This window comes from Chrysemys picta, chromosome 6, assembly GCF_011386835.1.
Source record: "Chrysemys picta bellii isolate R12L10 chromosome 6, ASM1138683v2, whole genome shotgun sequence".
In the NCBI taxonomy this organism is placed as follows: Eukaryota; Metazoa; Chordata; order Testudines; family Emydidae; genus Chrysemys; species Chrysemys picta.
Genome location: NC_088796.1, coordinates 10,368,487 through 10,382,559, shown reverse-complemented (window position 1 = coordinate 10,382,559; position 14,073 = coordinate 10,368,487). Strand labels below are relative to the sequence as shown.

At 41.0% G+C, this 14,073-nt stretch overlaps 1 protein-coding gene across 1 annotated transcript in view; it reads left to right on the top strand.

Annotated features, from left to right (window-relative positions):
* RIT2 (Ras like without CAAX 2) overlaps positions 1-13,731 on the top strand; it is a 285,679-nt gene extending 271,948 nt beyond the window's left edge. Inside the window, exon 5 of the mRNA XM_065598690.1 lies at positions 5,998-13,731. Within this exon, the coding sequence (XP_065454762.1) occupies positions 5,998-6,225 (228 nt within the window). The 3' untranslated portion in view covers positions 6,226-13,731. The remainder of the gene's footprint in view (positions 1-5,997) is intronic.
* Positions 13,732-14,073: the final 342 nt, after the last annotated feature.

The following is a 14,073-nucleotide window of genomic DNA, read 5'->3' as shown; positions in this document are numbered from 1 at the left end:
AGAGGCTGTTTAATTGCAGTGTAGACATTTGGGCTAGGAGTGGAGCCCAGGTTCTTGGATCCTGAAAGGTGGAACGGTCCCAGCCTGAGCCCGAATGTCTACACCCAATTACACATATCCTTAGCTTGAGCCCCATGAGACTGAGTAAGCTGGCATGGGCCCGACACGGATTTCTAATTGCAGTATAGACATGTCTTTAGATTTCGGTCAGGCATTTGACTTGGTACTTCATGACATTTTGATTTAAAAAAAAACCTAGAATGATCTACAATTAAGATAGCACACCTGAATGGATTACAAGCTGTTTAACTGATAGGTTTCAACATGTAATTGCACATGGGTACTCATCAACAGGCGGGTGTGTTTCTAGTGGGATCCCACCGAGATCTGTTCTTAGTCCTATGCTAGTTAACATTTTTATCAATAATCTGGAAGAAAATATAAAGTCATTGCTGACAAAGTTTGCAGATAACACAAAAGTTGGGAGACTAGTAAATAATGGAGAGGAGGACAGGTCACTAATACAGAATGATCTAGATTTCTTGGTAAGCAGGGCTCAAGCAAAACAATATGTGTTTTAGTACGGCTAACTGTAAATGTATACAGCTAGGAACAAAGAAAGTAGGCCATACTTACATGATGGGGGACTCTATCCTGGGAAGCAGTAACTCTGAAAAAGATTTAAGAATCATGGTGGATAACGAACTAAACATGAGCGCCCAGTGCGATGGTGTGGCCAAAAGGGCTAATGCAATCCTTGGATGCATAAAGAGGAGAATCTCAAGTAGGGCCAGGTCTACACTAACCCCCTAATTCGAACTAAGGTACGCAACTTCAGCTACGTGAATAACGTAGCTGAAGTTCGAAGTACCTTAGTTCGAACTTACCTTGGTCCACACTCGGCAGGCAGGCTCCCCCGTCGACTCCGCGGTACTCCTCTCGCCGAGCTGGAGTACCGCAGTCGACGGCGAGCACTTCCGGGTTCGACTTATCGCTTCCAGACAAGACGCGATAAGTCGAACCCAGAAGTTCGAACGCTCGCCGCCGAACTACCGGGTAAGTGTAGCCAAGGCCTAAGAGTAGAGAGGTTATTTTACTTCTGTATTTGGAACTGGTGTGACTGCTGCTGGAGCGTCCAGTTCTAGTGTCCACAATTCAAGACGGATGTTGATAAATTGGAGAGGATTCAGAGAAAAGCCACGAGAATGAGTAAAGGATTAAAAAACTCGCCTTACAGTGATAGACTGAAAGAGCTCAATCTATTTAGCTTTACAAACAGAAAGATAAGGGGCAGCTTGATTACAGTCTAGAAGTACCTACATGGGGAACAAATATTTAATAATGGACTCTCCAATCTAGCACAGAAAAATGAATTTTTCAGATTATCAAGAGCCAATGGCTGGAAGTTGAAGCTAGACAAATTCAGACTGGAAATAAGGTATACATTTTTAACAGTGAGAGTGATTAACCATTGGAACAATTAAGCAAGAATTGTGGTGAATTCTCCATTACTGACCATTTTTTAAACTAAGATTGGATGTTTTTTATATACGCTAGGAATTAATTTGGGAAAGGTCGACTAGATGATCACAGTTGTTCCTTCTGGCTTTGGAATCTATAAATGTGTAAATTTCATCAGCTCCGGCACAAGCCTCCACCTATACTTTCTCCAGTATGATCAGGACTTTTCTCTGGCAAATCATAACAAGTCCATCAACCAAACAGTGTACCCTCCCTAGAGGAGTTACAAACGCCATCTCCCAAGGAACATATTCTGCAATTTTCTCAGTTTCCAAGGGATCAGGGCTGCCTCCAGTAAATTCCAGATCTACATTCTAGGATTCCCCTACTCCCATGATATGGGCCTCCAGGCAACCGTGAGATGTTAACAAACCTTTGGTTAGTACTGACCTGTGCTGGATTTGATCTCACAATGGAGTCACTACCCTGAAATTAGATGCACACGGGGCTGACTGTTGCAGTTATGTAGAGCCCCAGTGCCTTTATTCAGCGCTTTATACCCCATTACTAATCTTTGGAACCATCCAATCCCATGACTGATTTATTATTTGGAAAAAAATAAATCTTGCACTTTTCCTCTGCATGTTGCTGGGAGTTTAAAATTTCATTTGCAATCAGATAATTATAAATTGATTTACTATATAGATATTCTAGAGTTATGCTCAGACTTTCCATTTGAAGACCCTGTTTTCAGTATCAGGGGGTAGCCGTGTTAGTCTGTATCTACAAAAACAACAAGGAGTCTGGTGGCACCTTAAAGACTAACAGATTTATTTGGGCATAAGCTTTCGTGAGTAAAAACCTCACTTCTTCGGATGCATAGAGTGAAAGTTACAGATGCAGGCATTATATACTGACACATGGAGAGCAGGGAGTTACTTCGCAAGTGGAGAACCAGTGTTGCTCTCCATGTGTCAGTATATAATGCCTGCATCTGTAACTTTCACTCTATGCATCCGAAGAAGTGAGGTTTTTACTCACGAAAGCTTATGCCCAAATAAATCTGTTAGTCTTTAAGGTGCCACCAGTCTCCTTCCTGTTTTTAGTGACTTCTAACTTTGCCAACTGGGCTGAAGTTTACCAGGTTGGGAGTCTGCCTCAGACTTGGGAAGTTTCAATAAAAACAGTTCAGCAGTGCCCGAGTAAGAGATAAGGGGGAAATGCCACATGTTGCCAATTTTGAAAATTTTTAACCATTTGTTGTGAAGCTTTAGCACCTCCATGCTTTGAAGCAGGAACATGAAATCTGGTAGGGGGGTCATGCTGGAGTCAAAGAGCTGTCTTTTGCTATCTCTCTGAAAATCCAATCAAATTTGTGCAAGTTATAAACCAGTGAAACTAGCTGCACTGAGTTTATTAGAGACCTCCAGCAAAATTCTCCAAACAATCTGCCTGTACTGAGTATATGCCACCCCTACTGAGCTCCATGCTAACTATACTGAGCATGCACCACCCGCACAGAGATTACTAAGCATGCTCCATTCTCTGGCTAAGGAGGTCTTTTCCTGCCATTGTTCCTTTTGTCTGGTGGGAGCTTCTGTTGTGTCAGGCAGCAGAACTGAGAGAAGAGAGACTCTCTCTCATAGAATCATAGAATATCAGGATTGGAAGGGACCTCAGGAGGTCATGTAGTCCAACCCCCTGCTCAAAGCAGGACCAATCCCCAATCTCTCCTGTGCTCTCAATGGACCCCATCCAGGAGGAAGTATGAGGGAAGCTAGGAGGAGGGCACAGAAAGACTATGAAGGGGATGGGGGCAGGGACAGAAGAGTGGAGGGGAATGGACTAGGCATTTTCCAAGGTTGAATGCTTGACTTTGAAACCTTAACATTCTTTTCACATCATTGTTTTAGGGGTTTTAAAGATTATTATTTCATGTAATAGATAAAAACTTCAATAAAATTACAGCTTTGTTTATGGGTTTGCTCAGAATTGCAGCGCCTTTCAAAAAGTGAATTCCTCCTCCAGAAGAACAAGGCACAATGAGAGAATGATTAAAAAGTACAAAATAGGCCATAAGAGTCTTCTATTCACACAATCAATTTCTCACTGGTGCCTATTAGACATATGGAATCAGGCATTTTGCTTACACAGCTGCCCTGAGAAAAGCAAGGAGCATATTGCTCCCATCTCCTTTTGCAGAAGGTGGGCAATTATAGCAATCTTAAAGTGATAACACTCTTTCTTGGTGTCATTGAGTATCATTTAGGGTAGCATACAACCTACTTATTTACCTTTACAATATTTGTAATCACTTTAAGATTAAAGTAATGTATAATCCTGCTAATGTTTCAAATTACTGGGCTGAACACAGGGGTATATGGGTAAAATGTTATGGCCTGTTTTATGTCGGGGGTCTGATTAGGTGATCTGTTGGCCCTTTCTGGCCTTAAACTCTACGGATGAATATGAAAGTCTGCAACTGTCCGAAAAAAATATATGCATGGATGTGATAGCTACACACTAGTTTCCAGGCTGAATCAGTCTAATGGTCCATCTAGTCCAGAGTCCTGTTTCTGACACTGAGCCGCACCAAATGTTTCAGAGGAAGGTGCAAAAAGCCCAAGATAGGAAAATGATGAAATAACCTATTCATAAAGAAAGTTTCCTTCTAACGCTAGCCAGTAAGTGGTTTGCTTATTCCCTGAAGCCTAGGTTATATCTCTAATAAATGTGACTGGAACACTGGTTCAATGTGGCTGGACTGAAATAAAAATGGCTTAGCCCTGAGGTACTCAAAGGAAATTGGTATTTCTCACAACCTAGGATCTAGTTGGATATTGATAAGGGTCTTACACAGCCCTCATCTTAGTATCATGGTTTTAAACTTATTTGAATACATCCTTATCTCTAAATACAAATACATATAAAAACGGGGACTCCTGGCCTTGAATTTGAATTCAATTCTGAAGGTTTACCCTTCTAGCTTAGTACTCAACACAGGTTTGCATGCTGGTCTGGGGCTTAAGTCCACATCCCTACCCTTCTGCAGATTTCCTGGGTGATCTTGGGTACATTCTTTAATCTCTCTGTGCCTCCATTTCCCATGTGAAATGAGGATAAAAGTATTTCCCTGCCTTTCCGGGGTGTTGCAAGTTGCTTAGATACTGTGGTGATGGAGGCCAGAGACATATAGAATACTTATATTCAGAGAGCTTGTGGACAGTCTCTGACACATCTTAGTCTCTGTGGCACAATCTGTTAGTATGTTTGGCTATTAACCAAAAGATTGGTGGTTTATATCCATCTCAGGGTGGATCTCCTTGTGATGGGTTCCACCTGGAACTGGGGTACCACTGAGCCCTGTGACCCACCAGTCTGGGCTCCTGCTCACACTGTGTTGCTGTGACACGCTGCAAAGCCCTTCAAGCTTGCACATTCATCAGCATTTACACAGGTAGGGACACACCCAGCTGCAGTTACATGCAGGCTCTCTAACCAGCAGCCTCCCAGCCTAGGACCCCAGATCAGTACTGTCCTGCCCTGGTTAATGCTGGCCAGTAGATGGGTTTAATTCCCAGTCCACCTCTCCCTCAATGTAAAGAGGACCATGCACAGTTGTGGTAACCAAACTGACACTTTTCCCAGAACCTTAGTCAAACACACACTGGTTTGGATTAAAACATAAAATAAAATTATTAATTACAAAAAATATATTTTAAATGATTATAAGTGATAGCAAACAGATCAAAGCAGATTACCTAGTAAATAAACAAAACCTCAAACTGAGATTAATATATTAGGCTAGGATATGAATTAGCAAATTCTCACCCTGAGTGATAAACAGGCTGGCAGATTCTTAAGGCACAAGCTGCCTTTGCTTTGCAGCTTGGGTTTCCCAGGTTTTCATACAAAGGCTAGAAATCCCTTTAGCCTGGGACCATCACTTCACCCAGTTCAGTCTTTGTTCCTCAGGTGTTTTCTGGTGTGTTGTTGTAGGGAGAGTGATGTACCATCATGATGTCATTTCCCCCTTTTATATCTTCTTCCCACTTGCTGGAAAGCTCTTTTGCTGTGACCTGGGTCAAACAGTCCCCATTGTGTAGTGCTCTCTCTGGGAGGTTTTATTGTACACACTTCCTGGGGCAATTCTTGTGCTTGTGTGCATTTCCTCAATAAGCGATTAACATTGTTTGGCCTTGTTACTGTTGTATCTGAAAGGCGGCTTTTGGGTGTTTTCAACCTCACAACATGTTTCAGTAACACATACTAGCCAAACTTCATAAATTCACATACAACGATAACACAGGCAATCCAACAAGATATTAATGTCTAGCAGATCAAGACTCTTAGAACGATACCTCACAAGGCATACTTTGCACAAAACACATCCTAATAATATGACAGTAGCGAATAAGGGGTGCCAGGGTGTCACACTCCTGTGATACACAGGTCATACTAGATGATCTAAGCTCCCTTCTGGCCTCAAACTTTATTAACCTGTTGTTGTCAATGGCCTTTTTTTCCCCCCCGTAGGTCTCGACTGAAGAAGGCATGAGCTTGGCAAGAGAGTATTCGTGCTCCTTCTTTGAGACCTCAGCTGCCCTGCGCTTCTACATTGATGACGTCTTTCATGGATTGGTGCGGGAAATCCGCAGAAAAGAGTCCTCGCTGCCCCTGACAGAGAAGAAGATGAAGAGGAAGGACAGTCTGTGGCAGATGCTGAAAGGATCTTTGAAGAAGAAAAGAGAAAGCACAACTTGATGGCACTTTCCAGTGGGCCACCTTTAGGGAGCTGATCACAGTCATCTGTAGCAATTCCTAAGGCAGCATTTACACAGCATCTTCAGGGCCCAGTTCTGGAGTCCTTTCTCTGCTTTCATTCAGTCCTTATGCAGGAATAACTTCTATGAGGCCCAATCTGTGGTTGTCTGGTGGCCCCTTTATCCCAACATAGCCAATGCAGAAGGAGCCACATAGAAGTCAGTTACCCTTCCCCTCACTCTTGGCACAGTAGGCCCTCTTGTGTAAGGTACAGAGGCAGTGGCGTGAACAGTGTACTTTTCCCTGCATGATCCCCCAGCAAGGGGTATTCAAGGTCATCAAGGGTAGGAAAGAGTATTTTAGATGTGGAGCAATTCTCCAAAAAGGGCCATTAATGTACCCATTATACACACTCCCAAATCATATATCATTTGAAAGCTTATTTTATGTATGTTTGGATGAATTATCATGTGGTGCTTTCACATGGTGCTGTAAGCTGGTAGGCGTGGTGAAATAATGGTACCCCAAATGAAAAAGTGTCATGTTGTGCATAGTTCCTGAAACATTGCAACCTGACTATAACTACAGTTTTTACTGTTTATGTTAATTTCAACACCTTAATGTGGGGTTCATTGCTCAAAGCTACCAAACAACAATCTATTAAAATGTTTTTATTGGTTTTCCATGCACCAGTATTTTTTTTTAGAATGATTAAGTTGTTCAGCATGTGGCAAAAATGCCGAATATCAGCATTTCGCAATAAACTAACATGAAATGTTTTCACATCATAGATTCTTAATTGTCAAAGTATCTCATAAGTGATTATAATCGTTGTCAATATTTTCAGTTGAAATTTGCGACCTGATCAATCTCCCACAGAAGGTTATGCACCAGTAGCAGTAGATTGCATGCCCATAATTTGTCCCACCTAGAGGGTAGATAGAAATGTATGTGAATTCTTAATATAATGCTTCTCCCTTTGTAAGCTTTTGTACATACCAAGTAGCATCTAGTCTGCTCGGTAGAAGGTTTTAATTTGTATTTGTCTATGTGTACAGTACTAGCCTTTGAAATATTCTAGAAACTAGCTTTTTAATTCAATGATACTTATGCACAGGCTGGTATTAGTATTAGAGACAACAATACACTGCTTCATACTAGATTTCAATCAAAGTTCTCAATCAGCAAAAATGGCAATTTTGATATTAACATATAGATCTAGTTTATATATAACGTAGCACAAATCTGTATGTTTGTACAAAATGAAAAATTATGTTAGTGGGGGTGGTAATGCTAAGAATATACTTTGGGAATTTTACCTCTACAGGGAAGTTACAGTATGTGAAGACTTGGAGGATACAAGCCCCTTAAAAAAAAGACTCCACAAACTTTTTCAAATGTGTTATTTGCCAAGAAAAATCAAAAGAATGCAAAACTGTCAAAAGCCGCCAGTGCTGGACAGAATTCGGTGATGCTGGCAGCAGAAGGCAGGAGAGATGAATGGTTTTGGCAGCTACTGGATTAATTCCTTATTTTAGATGATGTGCCACCAATACTCTATCACAGGGGTTGCTTTCAGAAATACACCAGCAAGTTAAATTTGGCACATGTCAGAGTTGTACTGAACCCAGGAAAGAAAACAGACTCTGAATCTGATCAGAGAGCATCATGTTCCCCTGCTTCCATAGCCACCAGAGCTTGTACAGCCTCCACTGCTTTGCCCAGTTGTGTTGTTTGCTTGAGAAAAACACACTAGAAAGATAAGAAACTTCATAAACTGGAAACATTTGAGAGGGCAGCTAATCTAGCAAAGGCAGCACTTCAAAGAAGATGATGACGTGTTGTGCAGAATATCTGTGGAAGACTTGATTGCTAAGCATGGAGTTTATCACTCAACATGCCACTCTTCCTACTTCAGTAAAACAAACCTTAAAGCAAAACCACCTAGTTACACTGCAACAATACAGTCACCTTATGACATCGCATTGTATCAGCTGTTTGAAGCTGAGACTAGAGATAATGATCTTATGTATAACAAGGAGGCTGTTTAAGCTGCTACAAAGTTATAAAGCCCTATTTCCCTCAGATGTAGAAACTGCAAGCTACTCCAGAAGCAAATTACAGCCAAGATTAGAAAAACACCACGGTTCTGCAATTTCATTCCATGAACAGCATGGACTAGGCAAATCTACCATTGTTCTATGCAGCACAATAACATTAGCTGATGCTATCCAGGATGCTAGTAATCTGAAGCAGGAACTTAAGTCTTCCAAATGTCTTGTGGATGTTCTTCTGGCAAGTAACCCTGGTGAACTGCTTTCCAATGCACATGTGGTTTTGTATAATGCCACTTCAATCCTTCTGTCTGAAATTAACTAAAATAAAACCTCTGAATATTATCCAAAACCAGGTGATTGCAGTTAACAGAGGTCTGCTTCTTTTGTGCCCCAGTTGGTGCAGGAATTTGTCCTTTGGTTAATAGATAAAGAGACAGCAATGAAAATCATCCTCAGAAGACATTCAAAGAAGGTAACTGTCAATTTTGGAGAGCATAGTATTTAACAGTTCCAAAATTATCATACTTTTGCACATCAGCCTTGCTGCACAGTTACACCATGAGTTTGGATTTCACAATTTAAGTGACATACTACACCTTCATGGATTCTGCCTCAGTTATGTTGAGCTGAGGCAGTTCATCACTAGCACTGCAAAAACTGAAGTCGGAAGACTTCATGGAGGCATGTTCATTCCAATTGGAATTGTTCCATTTCATGCGGGTGGAAATCTCATCCATGAAGGAGAACATAATATATACATCAACACAGAGATCATTGATGGAAAGGCTAGAGTAGGTTTTCAAGAACACTCTGCAGATAGTCCAGGATCACAAGAAATATGACAGACGTTTGGGAAAGAAAAGTCACTTTCCCTGAGCAATCAGAGCATGCAGTGGGCAGCATTTGAAAAATTTAGAACTCGTCCAGAACTGACTCGCCATGAAAAAGTACTTGAGAAAATAAACTCTTGTCAACTACATATCAATGCTTTCCAAGATTTCTCCTGGTATCTTTTGAGACTATTAGCTTGTGATATCCTGCCAATGGGAAAGGACACTGATACTGTTCACACTCAGATGATTCCATTTTGGACTGGTTCCAACCACAATCTTGCAACAAAGAACACATACACAGCAGTGGCATATGCACCTATTGTGGATGCCAAACCAACTGACATGGCCAGTCTATCCTACAATGCTGAAACATAAGGAAATGTCGGGAGCTTTAGGATAGCAGCATGTTGTTCAGAGCATGGATCAGCAGCTGTATGCTGTTGCTCAGAAAATGTAATAGACTCTCACAAATGAATTTGGGGCCAATGTAATTTGCCTGGGTGGTTTTGGGAAATTTTGTGGAGACACAGGATTGCTAGACCTCTTGTTGATTCTGATGTCTATGCAACTTGTACTGCAGAGAAAATGCTTGCTGGTGAGCAATTGAGCCATGCGCTACATGTCTTGACTCTAGCATTTGAGGCCATGAGTGCTCTGAAACTTTATTCATTTGTTAAGCAGTGTCAGCAGGGAGCAGGCACTCAAATAGTTCCAGCAATTGTCTGGCAAATGTTGACAGACTCAAGAGGTGTTTGAGTCTGAAGACATTAAGTCCTTATAACAGGTTATTAAAGAGTTTGATGATGCTGTAACTCAGCATTTGCAAACACTACTGGAGGAATTTCAGACATGGGGGTATGCCCAGTCTCCTCCATTCAAGTTCTGTGTTCATTTTCTCCAGGTTATGTAGATCCTACTTCTAAATGTCCATGCAGAGCAAGAGGGTGAATGGAAACATCACCTACACAGATAGTATGGCATGCTTCCATACATCTTTAGTGCAAACAGGCCCACCAATCTACGTTCTTTATGGTTTAAATCTCCATGAAGAAGTACACAATGTCTTTGGACCTGGGGAATTTGCTGTGTGTCAGAGTCCTGGTTCTTTCAATGGAATTTGGAGTGATATGGAAACAGAGAAAACTGTCATCAAAGACTCAGATGGCAACAGGGGGATTTTAGGCCTGATAAGAAGGAAGCCAGCCCTTTTCAGATGGACCCTAACAAGAGATGTCCTAAGTGAATATGCAAAAGCTATGAGATTAAGAAGTGGCCTAACAAGAACTAATGGAGACAAAGTCCACAAACAAGTCTTTACCTCAGCACTGAAGAGGGATTAAAAGCATGTTACAGCTCTTACCAGCCATGTCATCAACAATACAGCAAACCCATTTTACCCTGAATTATACCCAAAGATGCTTATTAACATGTCTACTGGACTGCACATAACATCAGATGTACAAGAGTCTATTGAAAATAGCTGATGTTGATGAAGAACAGATGGAGGGATCTGTGAGAGATGCATTTGATTCTGGTGCATTCTGTCAAGAAAACTGGCATCAAAACATTTTTTGACAAGACAAGACAAATTTAAGTCTGGCAAGGGAGAGACAATCACCGCGGCTACGAGGCAAGAAACTGTTTTCTGCGAAGACTTGTTCTTAGCAAGATGCAGTGATGATGTTGCAATGCTAACCATTCTATGTCACCCAGTAGGACCCATCCATATGTCCCTCTTCCATGTTTATGGAATAATGAGAACGGATGAAGCTGAATTAGGATGCTCAAGCTGAAAGAATCCATGAACTAATGTCATGCAACAAAGAAACCACAGCGTACAATCAGAGATGCAACACAGCTGTCCTAGAAATGGTGTCTGAAGACAAGTTCCACACATTTGAGGAAATAGTTGCTAAGTACTTGAGGCAAGTCCTAAAAGTATTTAACAAAGCTAATTTTGTAATCAAAATCTTTGATGGATATGGCAACAGTAACTCTGTGAAAACTACAGAAAGATAACGCTGGACAAGATCTAAGGTTAGATAGAAGAAATACCAATTTTCTAAACATTGCATTCAACGAGCAGTCACTTGTAAAATTGCTCTGTGAATATATGGTTCAGAATGCACCTGAGAATGTAGGAGTACAGCCAACACAAACAGTCCTTCTTGCAGAGGCTTTTCCAATGGTGAAGTACAAAAGTCCATCACCAATGGAGGTGGTGAAGAAACCCAAGATTTCTACAGTACTTGGCACTAGGCTACTGCTGAATGCTGCATGTGCCAATATGGCTTTTGGGTCTCTTGGTGTCAAAGGAACCATAGTAATTAGGTCACCTGATGTAGATGTTTTGGTCCTTGCTGTTAAAGGGTGGAGGGATAGCTCAGTGGTTTGAGTATTGGTCTGCTAAACCCAGGGTTGTGAGCTCAGTCCTTGAGGGGGCCACTTGGGGATCTGGGGCAAAATCAGTACTTGGTCCTGCTAGTGAAGGCAGGGGGCTGGACTCAATAACCTTTCAAGGTCCCTTCCAGTTCTAGGAGATGGGATATCTCCATTTATTATTATTATTATTATACTTTCCAAAAATGGAGCACATAGGTAACATGGGGGTTGAAACGGGCACAATTACCAACACAACTGGCAAGTGTTGCTTCATACTTGTATGTGCAATTTCTGAGACGCTCACTCCTGACTTCTGCACCAGACTTCCTGCTATTCATACATTAACAGGATGTGACTCTGTATCATCCCTATTTGGTATTTGGGAAAAAAATCTGTATTTAATGTTTTCATAATACAGAGAGCTAACTGCTTCAGAGATCTTGCCAAATTAGGAGAGAGGGAATAACAAGCTGCAATTTTTACAAGGATGTTGGTAGCAGTGCGGTATGAGCAGAGCAAGAAAGAAAAGGAGTCCCACAGAAACCTGAAATGCTTGCACCTCAATCTAGCCATCCAAATAGACAAGTCACTAGCGAAACGCCCACCATATGAGGACCATTTTGAAGAGCATTTCAAAAAAGCATCTTGGCAATCAAAGATTTAGCTGTCTTCATGCATAGGTAAATCAGATATTGGATCATCACTTCAACATAGATGGAAAAATGTGGATGATGAACTACTTCCTGTATTTGTCAAGGGCCCAGTGGCATCTCAGCTTCTACAGGACCTTATTTGTGCCTATAGCAATAAGGGTTGCTACACAATCCACTGTCTGTAGTCAGAAAAATCTTCCCTCCACTGAACTCTGTACATGCCGAAACAATGAAGACTGTGGTAACCCACAGACTCTTAACAAAGATCATAATGATGAACAAGATGATGATAATGATGCTGACTAGAAACGTCATCAGCACTATTACATTGCAATAATACCTGTACACGTTTATTATTAGATTTTATTTAACACTTTAGATTGTTATGATGCTTTCAGGTCACAAAAAACATCCAATCTTATCGCTTGAAATGACATAGACTCAGTAAACTAACAGAAGCAAAGACAAATATTTCAAAGTAGTTATTTTAATGTGTTGATGGTGTCGCTTGTTTATCCCTGTTTTTATGTTAATAGCACCATTTGGTAGCTCCACATCATACATCATCTTAAAGTAGACATATTATGTTTTCAAATTATGTATGATGTGTATGTATGTAGAGAGAGTACATTAAGTTGACCAAATCAGTGTTTGCTGTCAGTCAATTATATGGCCAAGGTATTCTTGTGCCCTGGTTAGTCTCCAGATGGGATGGGTAGACCCTGCACCCAATGCCTAATCAGTCCTCATGTGCTCCAGAAAAATGGATGTACATGTTGCCTTCTTTGTGTCCTTACATGGGGCTCTGCACCAGCACAGGGATGAAAGGGTGACATTGGCTTCAATGGGAGTTTTGCCTCTATAAGGACTAGTAGCTAAGGGTTTTAGGATTTGATCTTCAACTTTACATACATTTGCAGGTTAAATGCTAGGTTGTGCTCAGCATCAGTGTGTATGTGCATGGGCACAAAGCCAGAGGGGAACACAAATGCCTCCCTTCTTTGCACCATGATGGACAGCCTTGGCACAGTTGTAGTCCTTCCTTTTGGTGGAAGGGTAGGGCCAGGATTCAGAAGTCAGGCACGGCTAGCCATCACAAAGGGGCAGGGCCAAGGCTCTGGTTTCCCCTTCCCACCAGTTTGCAGAGATGGTTGGTCACAGTGGAGTGTACATTGCACTCCCTATTAAGGGATAGTGCAGCAGTCATATATCCCTGCACAGCAAGGAGCTAGGGAAACACAAAGCTGCCTAGAGCTCTCACTGAAGCAGTGCAGCTCTGTACAAGCCTTCGTATGGAGCAGCACGTGTCGTGCACAATCCAGCCCTCTATACACTACAGAACTTCATGCAATCAGATACTGTTTATTCACAAACCTTGGCCATCTAAAGGAATCCTTTTACCAATCATTTGGACCGGTCTTATATTTTCATAAAGCAGCCATGAAATAGAAGAGTCTCATTGCCTTGACTGATTTTTTTTTTCAATTTCCTCTTTTTGAAATGCATTTTATTTATAAATTTTACAGGTAACGCATGCAGACATTGTGTTAAAAATAAAGATCACGATTTCCATGAAATGAAGTAATGAAAATTGTGTCTGTTATTTCCCGATCTTTTAAAACATCTGTTGATAGAAACCTGTCCCCTTCCTTGTAGGTCCTGTTCATATGATTAGAGAGATCATTGAAAGGATATATATCCCTGTTAGATTTCCATTTTCATTATCATTTTTCTTTGAAATCTTATGGGATTTTATTAAAAAACAAAAAACCACCCACAACTTAATCTGAAAATTTTCAGTGAAAAAAGAAATATTTTCCTGAAAAAATCCACTTTGCTGAAAGGCCACGTTTTACCAATAATAATAATAATAAAAAAAATATTTCATTGAAAACGACATACAATAATAAATGGAGACATGCC